Genomic DNA, 17,261 nt, shown 5'->3' on the forward strand with positions numbered 1-17,261 from the left:
TCTAATATAACTGTGACAGCGTTGCCATGAGTGTAAGACTCACATCAAGTGACCTAACACACCATATGACCTGCATGTACTGTACACGTCATCGGCATGCTGCCTTGTTGGATTGCCAGCGTGTGAGGCGATTTAGGGACGTGGCCTGCAGTGAGAGGTGACCCCCTGAGAACGGTGTTAATCCCACCACACTGACAACAGCCTGCCAGCTGATGAGGAGAAACTACCAAGGCCAGGGCTATTACACTGATCTGCTCCCTATATTCTGACGGGAAAAAAAAAAAAACGTTTTATACAGTTTTATAATTATCTCTAATAAGCATGGCTACTTGGTGAATCAGGCATCTCTACTGTAGATCTCTAAACACTGACTAATCTCTTTCCTGATGATATATCTTGGAGGTGGAAGTAAATTGCTCTACTTAGGCCAAGTATGCATTCCAAGCTATAAACTTTTCTAAAAACACTATTTATGAAGTATACATAATATCTTACATAATACTTTATACCACCTGGGATAAGTATGTATAAATGCTTCTAAGTATCTATAATTATTTCTGACTGCATGCATACACTTTATAAGTTTGACCATATGCCTTTGTCAGGTTACATAATGCATTATATCTGTTCAGAAGAAAAACATATAAAAGATTCTCCCTTTAAGTATTAAGCTAAGTTTGTATTATAATCTACCAAAACATGTTTCTAATTGTAATGTATTATTTTATAGCACTTAATTTATAGCAAACATTATAAGACGTAGGATAACCTCAAAATGCCTGTTATAAGTCTGTATAAATACTTTGAAATAGTTACTGTATGATTGCAAGCTCAATCATTATACTTCTAACACTTTCTAAGTCTAATGTCAAACTGCATAAAACATTATATTCGTTCATAAATGACATAAAAGTTGGTCTGGAAGGTAAACTCGTGTATAAAACAAATTTTCATTCATTAAAAATGTATTAACACTTCCTATGAATTGCACGTCAATGATTATTAACGTATTATATATTATAAAGCATATGTAATACATTATAATGCCCTTAACATGTTGGTGTATGCTCATGAGCAGCTATGGTTACATGCAAACACTTTAAAGTTTACCACTTATAAATCTAGGCTACATAATGCATTATAACTGTTCAAAAGACAAAATGGTTAAAATGTGCTAAAGCACAGGATCTGCAAACTTGGTTTATTACAGCATACTACTGTACAGTCTTCATGCACATTAATGCTTCTCTTACGAACAGGATTTATAATGCATTATAAAGCTTAACATTATAAAGTTGTATTTCTAGGCATGCTTTGTAAAGTATTAGGCACACCTAGTTATGAATTAGTACAGTTTTTCTTAATACTACCTTACATTTAGATAGAAATGTATTTATTATGTATTATGAAAACCAGATTCATCTTATTACAATTATGGTGATCAGAGGCATGGACTGTCACCAAGTCTCCTACCAGAATTTATTTCATTTAATAATTATTTATTATTTAAGTCTTAATTTAAACAATTGTTTAGCTCTAAATAATTTTCAAGACAAAAAAAAAGCAAATATACTAATACAGTGAAAACATACTAAAATTTAATCAACCATAAAAGCCAGAATGACTTTCTGACAGAAATGCATGAGAAGGAATAAAGGAGATATAGAACAATATATTTAAAACTTCAAAGACCTACAAATCTGTCTGGGATTTTTACCCAGTTTCCCCCGTGTCTATAAAAAGCCGTAAAGTCTTACACGTCCAAAAAAATAGAATATTAGAATAGGCTTATGGAAGAAGCTACAAAAGCCAAGTGACTAAGGTACAAAAGTGTCACAGGTCAGGGGTCGAGGGTCAGGTCCTTATTGGCATAAAGGGAGACAGTGTATAATTATATACAGCTTATGAAACCCCCGTCTATAAACTTGAGCACAAATGGCTTTGAGAATGAAATACTTCAAAAGATTCAACACTTGAACTTCATTTACAACATCTACGTTATGTGGTCATGCTGATGCTGAGATTAAAATATTACAAATAAGAAGAAGACAATAAAAGTTCTGTATAATTAGTTCCTTAAATGTGACTAGAAATGAGAAACCTTCATAAAGACAGATTTGGGTTTAAAAAAAATAATCGTTAGGTACTGAAATATTAGATCAAATTATGAGTCACAGTTATGCATTTCCTTCCCCCCCCCCCCCCCAAAAAAAAAAAAAAATCTCTTCTTGATGTTGTGGTTAGATTAAGTCTTTTCCCTCGAATAAGTCCTTACTTAAATACCAAGCTGTTTGGTGATATAACTGTCTCCAGTAGTTCTCTGGTTGAAGCTGGTTTGGTTTGAAAATGAAGTTGAATAATTTTTTTAAATGGAAGATATCATACTCAGTGTTTCTGAGGAACTCTGAAAAATAAGTCCTATGCAGATTGTGATAAATGAACATTTCTCCTCAAAGGAATAAAAAAAAACAACGACTCCATGTGTTTTTGTTTGTTTGTATATTCTTCAAGTTCATCTGATGGTCCGTAGATTCACTCGCTGAGGATGACAAAACCCTTCCAAACAGGGAAACAGTTCTTCATTGCAGATCTCTGCATGGGGAGAAAGTAGAGAAACATGTTTGAATAGGTGTTTATTTGGAATATTTGGAAGTAGTCTCCGGTGTTAGAGCATTGTAACAAGATGCAACACAGGATCACTTCAGTCACCTATACCTAGTCGTATTTTGCATCTAAACCTACGCTTACAGAATACAGACATAATTTCATATGTTCAATGGCTCTTTTTATTATATTATAAAGCAGCAGTCTGGCAGATTGTTTGAAAACATGCTGAATTCATCCTGCATTACATTATGAATGTGCTGCCATCTTCTGGGTATTAAAGGGAAACTATTCTTGACAGTGCAGTACAAAAGTTTACATCCTCCATAGTTTCTTGAGGTATTTTATTTTTAAAACTAACAATAAAAAAAAAAATCTTAAGTAAATAAATGAACTTAGGGTCCATCTTGAAAGATCCCAGTTATTTCCCAATTTTTACAGTACGTCATCCTGGCTCATATCTCATATTATTTTGACTTACTTTCTATTGAGTATCTTGTCAGTTTGACTTTTTAAAAATCTTGTTACAACTTAGTAAACTGATAATTTAAACAAGCAAATTTTCTTACTCTGTCTTTCCATATATTTGCTGTTTTAACATTTTCAAAAATTAGTAATTAGTACCACCCACTATATCACAATACCCAATTTGCAGGTTCGATCTGTATTGCGATTCTATCAGTATCACTCATTCTCATTCTCTATACCACTTGTACAGGGACTCTGTAAGCCTGAAGCTTATCCTAAAATACTCGCACACCAGTAGGGGAACATTCTGGAAGGCATGCCAATAAATATAACCTTTATTCTACATTAATTTTAATGTAGAAATTATTCTACATTAAGAGTTTGTTACAATTATAAACAAACTGAGCAAATAATTTGCTCTTACCATACAGAATGCTGTGATGTGTGTGAAAAGTATAAAGTGCCACCTGTAGGATGATGGAGGAACTGCAAAATTTTACCACCACAAATATATTAATTCAGTTATTTTGTACAGGGTCGCTAGAGGGCCTGGAACCTATCCAAGGAGACTTCTGGGCACAAGCCGGGGTACTCCCTGGACAGAGTGTCAATCTGCCTAATTTACCCCTCAGCTCTGGAGGTACTAACCACGATACCGGACACAAACCTCCCTTTTTAATCCAGGCTTGAGACTGGCATTTTAACCTCAGCATAATAAGAGAGAAGCCTATCACTCATCCACCAATGCCCTGACAATTTTAAACTTGTACCATCTGTAGAATGTAAAACTAAATTTCCTGGATTTTTGTCTTCATTTTGCGGTAAATTACCCAATGACGTTCATTATCTGGCTTTGTTAATTACTGTGACTAAGACATTTTGAGCTGAAGAATGATTATCTACTTTGCAAATTCTTCTTTTCCAGAATTTGCCCGTCATTTGTCACATTAAATTAAAAAAAATCAATGACCTTTAATAATTTAGAAAGTGCAATATGAGGTTTGGGGAGGTAAATGTACCTGGCTCCGAGGGACTTCAGGGAGGAGACACTACAGCAGCACACAGTTGGGTTTCTTCTTCGCTGCCTTCTTTTCCACTGGTGTTTTTCTATTTATCTGTCTGACCAAGTCATAGAAGATCTACAGGGAGAGGAAATGACATGGTTACAAAACCGTTCAAGCAGACTGAACAGATCGGATGTTGGGTAGATGTTGCTAAAGGCCAGGGTACGTTAAACCTACATAAAGCCATGCCTGAATATGTCTAGATGTCAAATGAACTGTCAGATGACTTACAAAAAAAAAAAACCCTCGCTCTAATTCATGGAAAAAAACCTAACCCTATCATTACAGTGTCATGGAACTGTTATTAGCATTCATTATCATTAAATGCAGAAATATGAACCTTTTTTAACGAATGACTAAATAGTTATTGCACAGAATTCTGTTCTTTATATCACCACCTTAACCATGTATTGCAAGTTAGACAACCTTAAAAGGAAACATTTTTTTTTAAACAAAATTTAAACTTTTTTCAACATTTATCTTTTTCTTCTAAATGAGGAAATCACCCTCTGGTGATCATCATACTGGAATTTTTTTTTTTTTTTTTCGATTTCTTTGTTCACTCCAGGTAAATGATTGCATTTTAATATTTTTTCATCATCTGTTTAGTTATCATTTGGTAAATTACTTCACAAATAATATAACACAATATGTTATATATCAATATATGGTGACTGAAATAGTCACAAATATGCCCCCTTCCCTTTCTTTTAGATTTTATCCAGACATTTTTGTCACGCCTGTGTATAATCATGTGCGCTCCTGTATTCTGTCCACAGCTGATTGGCATTAAGTTTACCGCAATAACAATAGGAAAATATGTTTTTCCTTTTTTTTTTTTAATACTATGTAGCTTTCGAACCAATAGGAGCGACATAGCTCTAAAACTAGTTAATGTTGGTCAAGGAACACTGACAGCTGAAAAGAAAACTAAAGTGGCTACATAAGTTCACCTGGTTACCTTATGGAAGGGTTAATCACTTGGAATAAATCTCTTTATTTAAATACTGCCGTACTTACATCGAGGACGTTGATCTTTGATTTGGCCGAAGACTCTAAAAAGGCACAGTGGTTCCACTGACGAGCCAGGTTCTGCCCCTGCTCCTTTCCCACCACTCGCTCATCCTCTAGATCACACTTGTTACCCACTAGGATCATCGGCACCTAAAACAAAAAGGAAAAAAAGACAAACAAATTATGCAGTTGTAAGTTTATATCATCCTTTAAATCTCCAAAGAATATCCATAAACCTTTTCATTTAGGTAATTCTGTCTTTTTAAAACTTTATCATGTCTCCATGCCAGCTCATTTACTTTTCCTAGGGAATTATTAGAAACACAGACCAATTTATGTTACCTAGCTCAGCACACAAGATTTCCAGGTGCTGCGTCAGCACCTAATCTCTGATGTGACTTTAAACTAAAGGCGTGTAGACATGGAATCACTAACGGACAGGCAGCGTTATGCAATTTATAATTGTTTTAATGCTTTAAAATGTTCTGAATGGCATAGAAAAATAAAATCTACTTCCTGTCTGGATATATACAAAGTGGCTTTAATTCCTGTCTCACGTGTGCGAGAATCAAAGATAAAGCTAATCATGGTAAAGTAGGTGGCCTGCACACATTGTAAACTAAGAACACACTTTTGTATGCACTCGAAAATGCCACATGAAGGCGCCATTCTGTTTCGTTCTCCATCCTTGCAGCAGCGAGGAGCGAACAGAGAGCTTCTCTTCTCACTGAAAGGGTCCTCGCCGTATTTGGACTTGCTGCATGAGAGAGTATTTTGAATCTAAACAGTTAGGAAACACAGCGCAGTTCCCCAGGGGGAAGCTAACCGAGCCACATCAGCAAGTGCAGCTCTGGGTATTACTCAGTGCTATGCGCACAGGAATGTTACGACTCTAACCGGCTTTCCGTCCACAGTCTCACTTTCAGGGTTCTCACTCTTTGCTTATAAATATTACAAAGCATTTCTTGCCTTTTATTTACCCTTTCTTAAAAGTGCTTTAGCCCTTCTACAGTATATCCACTTGATACGTTTTAATTTTAAATTATAAAGACATGCCTGCACAAGATATAAAACAATATTTAAACATTATTTTTAAACTAGGGTCAATTTCTAGAAAACCTATCAAGTCTATTACTACACATGGATACATCGGTTTACTAGGCAAAACAGTACAAACAGCTCCCCTCTAGGCCTGTAGAGTACCTGAGATATGATCTTTCACCTATGCTCTCTGTGTGTGTGTGTGTGCGTGTGTGCGTGTGTGCGCGCGTGCAAGTTTTGGCCTGGTTGTCTTAGCACAGCTCTAGCTGCATGGCTGATTCACACACTGACAGTGTAATCTAATATCTTTTAATGCCTTAAATGGGAAGGTGACTGTCCTGATTTTGGATGGATAGGACACCCGGCTGAAGGTTTTGCTATAATTTTTTTTTTCAAGCTGTGTGCGAAATTAAGAGATTGTGAACTCAAATTAAGAAATTGGCATTTCTTTCCAAAATAGGGAGTTTTGAGTGACATTTAGGAGGAGTTCAGAATGGGGTTGCTTTTTTTTTTTTGCATTATTAAGTATTATGGTTTTTTTTAGCTTTTCGACAGGACGTGTCCTGGATCACTCCACTAATAAATATCTTAAGGTTTTTTTGCTTAAAAAAGTGCAATAATGACTGCACCCCTATTAATAAGCTTTTAATACTTTAATTGGTTGCTTTATTTTGAAACTGTAAATGGATTAAAAATTTCAACTCAATTAAAACCAACTCTAATTTAGTAAATCTGTGCTTGCTTATTTATTGATGTAACTTTTTTTTGTAATTTGATAAATATATTTAAGCTAAATAAAAAATGCCCGCTCTTTGTTTTAGTATCAAACAATCAGAACCTAGAGTGAAATAGTAGCTTACCATCTTACTGTAAGTCTTACAGTCAGAACTTGCTACGAGCAGGTTTACACAAAATCATTAACAACTTTTAAACAATTTCAACAGACTACATGCTGTGAAACGCAGGCCACGCAACAGTGCCGGCAAGAGAAGTGAAAAAGTCCAATCATAACAGACTGCAGAAGGGCTTACTGCTCTGTGGGTTTTATCCTCGACTCACACTGCATGTCCAAAAAAGGTCATCCCTTAACTGACATGGCTCGAGGACGAGTGAAGACAGCGTGGTTTGTCGCCCTCTCTTACTCACTATATATGCCAAATACCAATCATTACTCGTTCTGGGGTCTGATTATAAGGAATGCACAGATACTATAGATAATCATCCAAAATTCTGTATTATTGATTGTGCAAACACTTCCTGATGAGCTCCCTTACATCTTCCGTGTCCTTTACTCGTAGGATCTGTTCTCGGAGGTCCTGCAGGTCGTTAAACGTGGACTGTGCTGTGATGGAGTAGACAAGAGCAAAGCCCTGGCCATTCTTCATGTACAGGTCTCTCATTGCTGTGAACTGCTCCTGTTAAAGGAAAAGATAAAGGAGTGGTGAGTGACCTTTATAGTGACCATAAAGCACATGATAAGAAAATAAAAAGAAATATTGTGAAAACTAGACTAGTTTAACCTTCAGGGTCAACAGGAAGGATTTTTTAAATATATATTTTTTTAATTCTTTGACTATTTTTAATACAAAAACCTTTCTGATTCTCAAGCATCAATATTCTATCTATATACAGAATTAAAAGATACAGAACAATATTTGTAAGGCAGAAAAGAACAAAGAATATAATTTTAGAGACTGCTTTTTACACAAGAAACAAAATGGAAGTTTCCGGGTTTTGTATGTAAAAAGAAGCAGAGTCAAACAGGCAAACAGTCCTCAGAAGAACTGTTGGTGGTTCTGCAGGACGCTCAGCACAAATTAGTAGCTAATTTTATTATGAAACTGCACACAATGTACCTGAGACTAAAGGGTGCTGACTTTTTAATTACTGTTTACCTGGCTTTATAGGGGTTTTTTTTTAAAGCTTTTATTTGCACATGTCTAGGACTTTTGAACAGCATTGTATAAATGTGTACAAATATTTAAATATTTACATATAAACATATACAAGTATTGATCAAAGCCTGTAAATAATTGTGTTTTATTTATATATATATATATATATATTAGTGCTGTCAATCGATTTAAAAAAAATTAACTAATTAATCGCACAATTTTTTGCAATTAATCGCGATTAATCACAATTAAAAGACTGAAACTTTTTGGATATTTAAATGTAAATAATTAATGTAAACTCAAGACAATAAAACTATTTAAATTCAAATATGATTGTTTATTGGAATTTTTGTTTAACTTGTAACACAGATTTTCTCATGTAAACAACATACCTGCAATAAACCATTAATATCCTCCAAATTAACTGTTGGCTTAAAAGCCATATTTATTACAGAAATAAAAACACAGGTATGTGCCATTTGTGTCATTTGAATTTTAAAACAATCAATGCAATTTACATTGGCGAGGCCCTGTAAAGATTGTTTCGGTGGGGTGTTTTGCTTTTAAGTGATATGTCAAAGACGAATTACTTCTCTGGTATTTAAATTCGGCTTTGCAAAATGTACAGATTACTTTTGTTTTATCCACAGAACCATCCGGCAGAGTTTTATACTAAAACCTTCCGTCTAAAAGTCCTTCCTTGGTCTTATCCATACTTCTTTGCACGTTGAACACACGTCGGCCACAACAGGAAATAAAAAAAACTGCAACCGCGTTAATTGCGTTAATTTTTTTTAATGCATTAAATATTTCAAATTAATCGCATGCGTTAACGCACTAATTTTGACAGCACTAATATATATATGTATATATATATATATATATATATATATATATATATATATATATTATGGTCATTATGGGGTATTGTTTGTAGAATTTTGAAAAAAAAATAATGAATTTAATCCAATTTGGAATAATGCTGTAACATAAAATGTGGAAAAAGTGAAGCGCGGTAAATACTTCCTGGATTACCTATATGTCTTTTATTAGGTTTTTTTATTTAAAAGTTTGTAGAACAATATTTTTATTATTAGGAAACAAACATTTTGGTTTTTATTCAAAATTTATTTATTTTTTTATGATAAATATTGTTCATGATATCAGTCAGCTGCACTCCATTTAGAGTACTATTTAAGGATAGGTGGCAAGAAGTACACTGAAACACTACACAGTATTACAACAGTAAGTGGTTGATTATGGATGGATAAACAATATATTAGTCAGTTTTCTGTGCAATTGCTTATTAGTATTTTTATTTTTACAAACCTTAATACTCAGTATTTAGTATTTGATCTTTTTTATAACTTTACTCTTTTCCAATGTTAAATCATTTCAGACACATCAATCAAGCATTACCAATTCCAACTTTTCACATTCTAGCTGTTCTACTGTTTTAGTGACAACAGAAAAGCCTATATTTACATTCAGTGGCGGCCAAAAGCATCAAGCTATTCATCATATACTGTATTATAGTTCTCCCTTTACACAGAACAGGTGACGTCACTAATTAGTTCTCCCCTAACTGGCTTAAAAGTTGTGCTAATTAGGATCAGCTGGTTTAATTAATGGATGGAACAAGCGTGGAAAATTTCTGTACCTGATCTTCAGGAAGAACTTGAGCAGACATGGATTAAGTGTGTGTGCTTTTATGTTACTATGACATACTATGTTTTATGTCATGATATGAAGCAAAATGCTTATATGACCGTGCATGTGACAAATACAATTTTAATTTGAATACGCAGAGGCAAAAAATCATGAGTTCCGATCTGCCAGTTCTCATTCAACTCTCATGACCGTTTATCGGATATATATTCGATCTGGGACCACATATGAAAGTGACTCAGCTGTGAAAACATCAGACAGACAGTGTTCAAACAGCCCTAAAAAAAAAAAAATAATAAAAAATTTTTTGTTGTAGAGCAATTTTTTCAATTTCTTTGTGTAAAATAGAAGTTTTATCTTGATTGTCATTACTTGAAAATTTTGAGAACTGAATTTTTTGTTATTGAGAATGAAAAAGTTAAAGCGCTGTGTGTGTGTATATTTATTTATACATTGTATATACAGTATATACACTACCGTTCAAAAATTTGGGGTCACTTTCTAACTCCATGATGGTTCCTAAATTTTGTTTTCTTTCTACATTGTAAAGGAATGCTGAAGGAGTCCAAAAAAATGCATTAATCTCCTTTGAACAGTTAATTATGAGATGTGTTCGCTACTTATGCTCTGTAAAGACTTCATAATGCCCTAATCTAAGGTGCTGTTAATTGGTCATTTTTCAGGCTGATAACTCTAAACACCCTCCTGGAATGGCATTTATGAGATCCAGTTTCATTATGGTGCTTGACGGATTTTGCAAATGCACTTGACAATAATGTTCTTTGCAAGAACTATTACAGAAATGCTGACCTCTGTATCTTAAAATAACAACCAACTGTTGTTTTTGCTACTAATTACCTAATTCCATATGTGTTATTTTATAGTTTTGAAATCCCCAGTATTGTTGTAGAATGTAGGAAATAAATCACTAAACAAAAACAAAGAAATTTGCAAGTGACCCCAAACTTTTGAACGGTAGTGTACGTATGCATGTATAAAATATGCATAAGCATTTGTATATGTACATACACACAGGCATGCACCCAGCAATACCATGGAACTAAGAAGACAAGTGCATAGTAAAAAACACACTGTTTGGGATATTTACACATTTAGCCCATTTCCTGCACCTCAGTCAGTTTCTGCGCAGCGTGGTTTTACTCATTACTCTGAGCTAACCACATCCGCTCCACACGAAACTGCTGCTGTAATTCGTACTCAGAAGGAAAAACAAGTAGCCCGATTGGAGCATAGCACCACTTACCGTGCCGGCTGTGTCCAGAATCTCCAGCATGCACTGCTGCCCGTCCACTTCCACTTGCTGAACAGAAGAGAGATAAGAGTTATCAGAAGAGAGATGACGGGTAATAATCACGACTTATCAGACCAGAGAAGCATGATCTACCTTTCTGTACGAGTCTTCTATTGTGGGATCGTACTTCTCCACAAAGATGCCCTGGACGAACTGCACCGTCTGTGAGAAGAAAAAATTAAATTAAAAAAACGTAGTTCTTTAAAACATTATCCTTACATGAGCCGTCTTTTAGTTCTGACTCTCAGGATGAAAAAGGTCAGATTAATTGATTAACACGCTTGCTGTTTAAGAAAAATAATCAACAACGCATTGAGGTAATAAAGCAGATTTAATGTTTTCATCTTAACGTTCCAACAACAGCACATCTCAAAGTGTTTAACTTTTCTCATACCACAGCAACTTGCCAATGACTACTAAAAACATTCCTGTTATCGCTTATGTTATAACAGCTGTAAATATCAGAATATTCTTCCTTACCCCTCCCTTAGCCTCTAGTTACATTAATAAGTGGAATGTAACTAATAAAAAAAAAATGTGGGGCCCATATTTGATCTTTTCTTTAATGAAATAACACAGGCCTCACAGCCCCAACTCTGTGTGTGTGTGTGTGTGTGTGTGTGTGTGTGTGTGTGTGTGTGTGTGTGTGTGTGTGTGTGTGTGTAAGAGTGTAAGTGTGTTAACGCTCCAGCTGAAACACCCCTCTCAGATAATGCATATATTCGTACCTCAAACTGTACCCCCAAAAATACACTGCAAATTAGCTAGCTTTGAGCCACGCCCTTCATGAGAACAGCAGAACTGTGCAGCAAGATGAAGGAGGAGCACATATTAGAGATCATATGAGATCTAAATTAATCTAATTTAATGTTTAAACATCGGTCAATATAAAAACAAAAATGCAAGGAATGTTTTCTCACAAGGCTTTTTGTTTGTGCGCGCACACAAACACACACAAGACCCATCTGAACACCTAAACATGCCCAAAAAGTGAGTTTTGTAACACGAATATGAATCTGTGACTTCAAACACTGAAAAACTGAAAAACCGACTGACTGAGCTGCACTTGTACAAAGCTAATCACCTCCTTCTGACCAATCAGGTTGAGAATACTTGCATAAATCCATAAAATAAATAACAGTTAAATTGTTTTAGTGCAAAACATCACAGAACACTCTTTTGGACATCCTGTTATGGGATGGACCGCACCACATCATCCTGCCACTGATTATTTTCCTAAAGCAGCACAGCGTGATGAGTTTTATTCCCCAGATGGCGTACTCACCAGTGCAGACTTGCCCACACCTCCAGAACCCAACACAACGAGCTTATATTCACGCATGGCAGGATCACGTCACCAATCAGCTCAGCGGTCTGGAAGAAACAAGAGACAGAAAAGACTGAGATCAGGAAACGCTTGTGTGTGTGTGTGTGTGTGTGTGTGTGTGTGTGTGTGTGTGTGTGAGATCACAGTGGGATCGTCCTGGAGCAGAGCCCAGGGGTGGGGAAGAGTGTGAGCATGTCCTTGCAAACACAATGCAACTCTGGATTTAGAGAGAGACATGTGGAGTGGTCCGGTCCCCAATTTGACATCAGGTCATTAACAGCTCATAACGGAACACATGACGCCAAGTGAAACGCCGAGCCCGAACACCAACGTTGATGCCTCACAGAGTGCAAGGACATGTACCGGGTTGCTCTCAAGGAAGATAGAAGTTAATATTTAAGCAACCTTTTCCTGAAAGGATAACAAGGATCAGGATGTAGTAAATGCTGCAGGAGTAAGATTTAAAGGAGGTAACATGGGAATGCATTCAAAGGTTTTGCGGTTTTAAAACAAAAAAATATATAAAATAAATAAAAGACCCAAATTCCTCAAATTCCTAAATTTGATCCTGGATTGCTAAGATTTTGAAATCACAGGAAATAATCAGGACGTTCATGGGAGTGCTATATGGCTCATTGAGGATTGAGGAAAGCTAGGGAAAAAAAATGCTTTTAGCTGGTTTTTTTAGCAGTTAAAAATTGGTAAAATCGACCCTGCACACTAACCTACTGAATAATCCACTCTAATAGATACTAAATTAAACCCTGTGCATTAGGTCACTGTTAACAGGTAAGTTCTTGACTAGTCTTGTCAATTTGTAGCAAAACAAAGTGTTAAAGAACTCTGTAGGCAATCATGTAAGTCGGTAACAGTACGTGATGATTTGGTGTGACTTTAGCGCAGTTCATAAAGGGGTTGTAGGTGTAAGGCTATATGCATTAGCTACTAAATGGTATGTACTCATGCCAGTCGACGCAAACAAGATCTGTCAAGAATTTCAACAGTTGGACGATGCGGTGCACTCTCACAAACAGATCAGCAGCGTGGACCTTAGCAGGTCATAACCACTTGAACACCTTCAGCTTATCCAGCACATGCAAGCAAGGCATCACTGAATGAAAGCTGAATAAAAATCTGACCCTGTTTCACACTCTTGTTCACACCCGCTAAATGAGTCAGAGATGGGAAATACTTTTTCCATGTAAGGCTGGGGACCGGGAGAGGCCGTCTGTTTTGAGGCTCCATTAACATGGAGGATAAGAACTCCCTTTAGGGAGAGTGAAATCTCAGAACAGAGCTGCTGCTCCACTCCTGCTTCATACAAGTGCAGCTAGTTAACCAACTTGATTTGTTGGTGCACACTGAATAAAGATGATTCTAAAAACATCAATTGTTATAGTTGCCTGATCAAAAAAAACTCAATTGGATAAGCAGGCTAGAGGTCAGCAGAAAAAGCGCCTCTTGGAGGTCTGCCTGCTCCGACGTCCAAATCAAACAGCTTTTGTTTTAAACGAATCTCAAGTTTCCGCCTGTGCCGTGCCCAATTTCTCCCAAAAACAAGACACGAATTCTGAAGAGCTTCCAAATACAATAGCGATCGCTGATGATAGCACTCGAGCCAAAAAACTCGCCAAAAGGGGGAAACACAGTAAGGCTGTCAAGAGAGCACCTCCTCAAAGCAACCCCATGACTGCACGTCTTTCTGGAACCTTCCAACATTAATACGATGTGGATTCTTATACAAAGCACTGTACAATATACTGTGGGAGAGAAAGAGAGCAAATTCTGTCCAAATATTTAAGAACAAGATTATTAAACATAAGAGCGAGTCAAAAATGATCCGCACTTAACCTTGAGTAACTGCTCAAGGTTACTGTCTCCCCAGTAGCAAACAGTGCTCATTACAGCGAGACGCTTATTAAAGAGCTGAAACCCAAACTTCGGATTAAACGCAAAGGACTGCTGTTCAGGGATGTTGTGATCTCGCATGACAATGCAAGAAGTGTGGGACACTTCTGCCCACACTTTCGACACTCTGCAAAAAAAACTTGTTTAGAGGTGTTCGAGCATCCTTCCTATAGTCCTGATCTCGCTCCATCTGACTTTCTACTAGTTGGTCCTCTGAAAGTAGCACTACTGTATGAGGACGAAGATTCACTTCTGATAAAGAAAATGGAGACTGCAGTTGCAAGTAGATTGTGTCGTTAAATTATAGGTTTTGGCTTTTTTAAAAGTTACTTAAAATTGATTCTTTGACTCATCCTCGTATAAATTTTAATACTTAACCTAAAACATTTTACTGAAACGTCAAACGTTAAGATATTAAAATGTTGCTGCTTTTTAGGAATGCCCGCTAAAGCTTGATTTTTTTTTTTTTTTTTTTTTTTTTGTGATCAGACAAACCTCCTGTTTTATTAACAAACGCATTATGTGAAAACAAACTCATTGTTTCAGGGAGTTTTTTCTTCTTCTAACTTCATGACGACCAGATCGAATCGAACGTTCTTGTAAGCAAATATGTCATCTGTCAAGATTTATTTCTGCTTGAAGACATGTGCTTCTAAAAGGTCACCCCAGAAACAAAACCTCATCCACGTCCCACACTAAACCTATTTGATCTAAACTTGTTGCCTACATGCAGAGAAAGATAACAAATCTAGTCTTATTTCCCCTAACTAAAAGGAATACGAATTTTACAAGCTGAATGACAAATAAGTGATGCATGAATGACTGATTTCTAGAATTAAAAAAAACACAGGTTATGAAATTAACTGACAGTTTCAGATTTCCCCTAAAAAAAATTCCACTGAGTCATTCAGTTTAAGTCCTGATGAGTCAAATAGAGCAAGAACAAAACCAGAGTCGATATGTCAGGTAGACAAATCTAGAAATGTGGCGTCCGCTATTTTTATATTTTTTTTTGAGACAAGAGGAAGAGCTCATCATCTGCCTGCTTTGGGCACGTGGGCCTTATGCTGTATACACCATAATTCCCTATACCAACTGGTGCCTTTAGAAGCCAATGACCTGTTGTATGGGTAATACAAGGGGGCGTTCGAGTCAAATCGAGAGTTCATGAAATTCCTAGTGAATGAGGGTGTAGAACCCATTGACATTTACATAAGACTTTAAGCACAGTACGTCGATGAAACTCTTAGCCATAGAAATCGTTTTTTAGGAAGGCTGTTTGTCTGTGAGTAACCTGGATAATTAACGGATAAGTTGCTGCCATCTTGAGGAAGAGTCACATCTGTCTGTAGGAACTGTACACACAATCATTTACCAACCCTACTTACACATTACAGAAACTCAGCTTGGAGTTACTGTTACATCCCTTGTACAGCCCTGACCTCACTCTGAGACGTTACCACATGTTTGAGCTGTTAAAGGAGTTCTTGGGAGGCCAGTGTTTCAGCAGGCAGTCTGATCACGGCTCCGGCTTTTACTTAAACATCTCTCGTAATCCGGGTCCAGGACTGTACGTTTCTATAAGCTACATAAAGTGACTCTACAGTTGATTAATTTCTAATTACAGTATAATGCTGAGTGTTTTATTAAACCAGGATAAGGTGTGATAGCAAATGAGAATCATTTGGTAACTGAAGAATGTAAACTTTCACCCAGAAACAATTAAAGAAAGCTGATGTTATCTGATAGCTCCATGTCATAACTAAAAAGATCTTAACGCCACTAACCTACTTACCAGCTAACTAACCTTTCATTATGTTTAAAACGCTCTCACCAGAACAAAGTTCAACATTTAGCTCATTTTCAAGTTAAAACCTCTTAATAAATGCTAATAGGCTAATCTAAACTATTTCATCAGTTAGCTAGTTAGGTATAGTTAGCTGGTTATGTAGTTAGCTTTACCCACCCTGGTCGGTATCCAGCCCAGAATTCTCCTCCTCTCAGACTAAACCGTATAAAAATACTTCCTCGCTCCAAACAAGTGGTTCATTCCCTATAAAAGAGATTTAAAATTAAAAAAAAAAAACTGAATAAATGTGCATCTAATGAAATGTAAACCCGCTGAGACCCGTCTGTCACACTCCCACAGCGCGAGCGCTCCTTTTAGCCGACATTAAATCTCACCACTTCCGGTACTGTGGAATCCTGGGAGTCGTGTCTCAAACACAGCCCTGAGCACTACAGCGCCCTCACGTACTCACATACTCGCTCTCTCTCTCTCTCTCTCTCACACACACACACACACACACTCACTAGTCGAACGTGACCCAGCGCACAATGTACTCATGTATATGCTAAGAGTGAAAGTAGCGCGCGCGCGTGTGTGTGTGTGTGTGTGTGTGTGTGAGTGAGTGATGTGCTGCTGGAGGAAACTCATCAGTGTGAAGTGATGAGCTGGGGTTCCTCTCAGTCCTGAGCCACGAGACCAGTTACACACTGTTATTACTTACACTACAGCAATCTTTCACCTCCTTTGATTTCCCTTTCTTTTTATCTTTCTTTTTGTTCATTTGTTGTTTGTCTCCCAATTCCCTTTGTTAGTTTTTTTTCGGCTGTATGAGTGTTTCATTTTATTGTTTATTTCGTTCTTTCATTCTTTCTTTCTGTCTGGGTGACACTTCAACATTCTATCTCCCCATTTCCTTTGGTTATTTATTTTTTTCTTATTTTAACTGATTTATTTTTGCTTGTTTTCGTTTTGTCTGTTTGTTTGGTAATCTTTGTTTTTCATCTCTTTCTTTCTCCCCACTTCCCCTTTTCTTATTATTTTTAAAATTATTAAAACTTTAATTTTTTCTCTTTCGTTTATTTTTGCTTGTTTGGTTGTATTTTGTCTTCCTTTCTTTCATCTTTGTATTTTGTTTTTTTATCCAATTTTTTCCCTTCCTTTTATTCTCTTT

General features: G+C 36.3%; 1 protein-coding gene across 1 annotated transcript; it reads right to left on the minus strand.

The window, feature by feature from the left end:
- Positions 1-1,576: 1,576 nt before the first annotated feature.
- Positions 1,577-16,498, minus strand: rap1ab (RAP1A, member of RAS oncogene family b). Its single transcript, XM_053483978.1, has 8 exons — positions 16,268-16,498; positions 12,352-12,440; positions 11,160-11,228; positions 11,019-11,075; positions 7,466-7,606; positions 5,157-5,300; positions 4,092-4,211; positions 1,577-2,592 (listed from the first exon to the last, which is right to left on the minus strand). Exons 2-7 carry the CDS (start codon positions 12,406-12,408, stop codon positions 4,122-4,124), a joined length of 558 nt encoding a protein of 185 aa, XP_053339953.1. The 5' UTR covers positions 12,409-12,440; positions 16,268-16,498; the 3' UTR covers positions 1,577-2,592; positions 4,092-4,121.
- Between the last annotated feature and the right edge of the window lie 763 nt (positions 16,499-17,261).

This window comes from Clarias gariepinus, chromosome 23, assembly GCF_024256425.1.
Source record: "Clarias gariepinus isolate MV-2021 ecotype Netherlands chromosome 23, CGAR_prim_01v2, whole genome shotgun sequence".
In the NCBI taxonomy this organism is placed as follows: domain Eukaryota; kingdom Metazoa; phylum Chordata; class Actinopteri; order Siluriformes; family Clariidae; genus Clarias; species Clarias gariepinus.

What these genes read in the sequence shown, in the direction of transcription:
- rap1ab (XM_053483978.1), bottom strand. Translation starts at nt 12,408, where the DNA reads ATGCGTGAATATAAGCTCGTTGTGTTGGGTTCTGGAGGTGTGGGCAAG. An exon ending in GTGTGGGCAAGTCTGCACTG is followed by an intron (nt 11,229 to 12,351) that starts GTGAGTACGCCA and finishes TTCTTCTCACAG; the next exon opens with ACGGTGCAGTTCGTCCAGGG. An exon ending in TAGAAGACTCGTACAGAAAG is followed by an intron (nt 11,076 to 11,159) that starts GTAGATCATGCT and finishes TCTTCTGTTCAG; the next exon opens with CAAGTGGAAGTGGACGGGCA.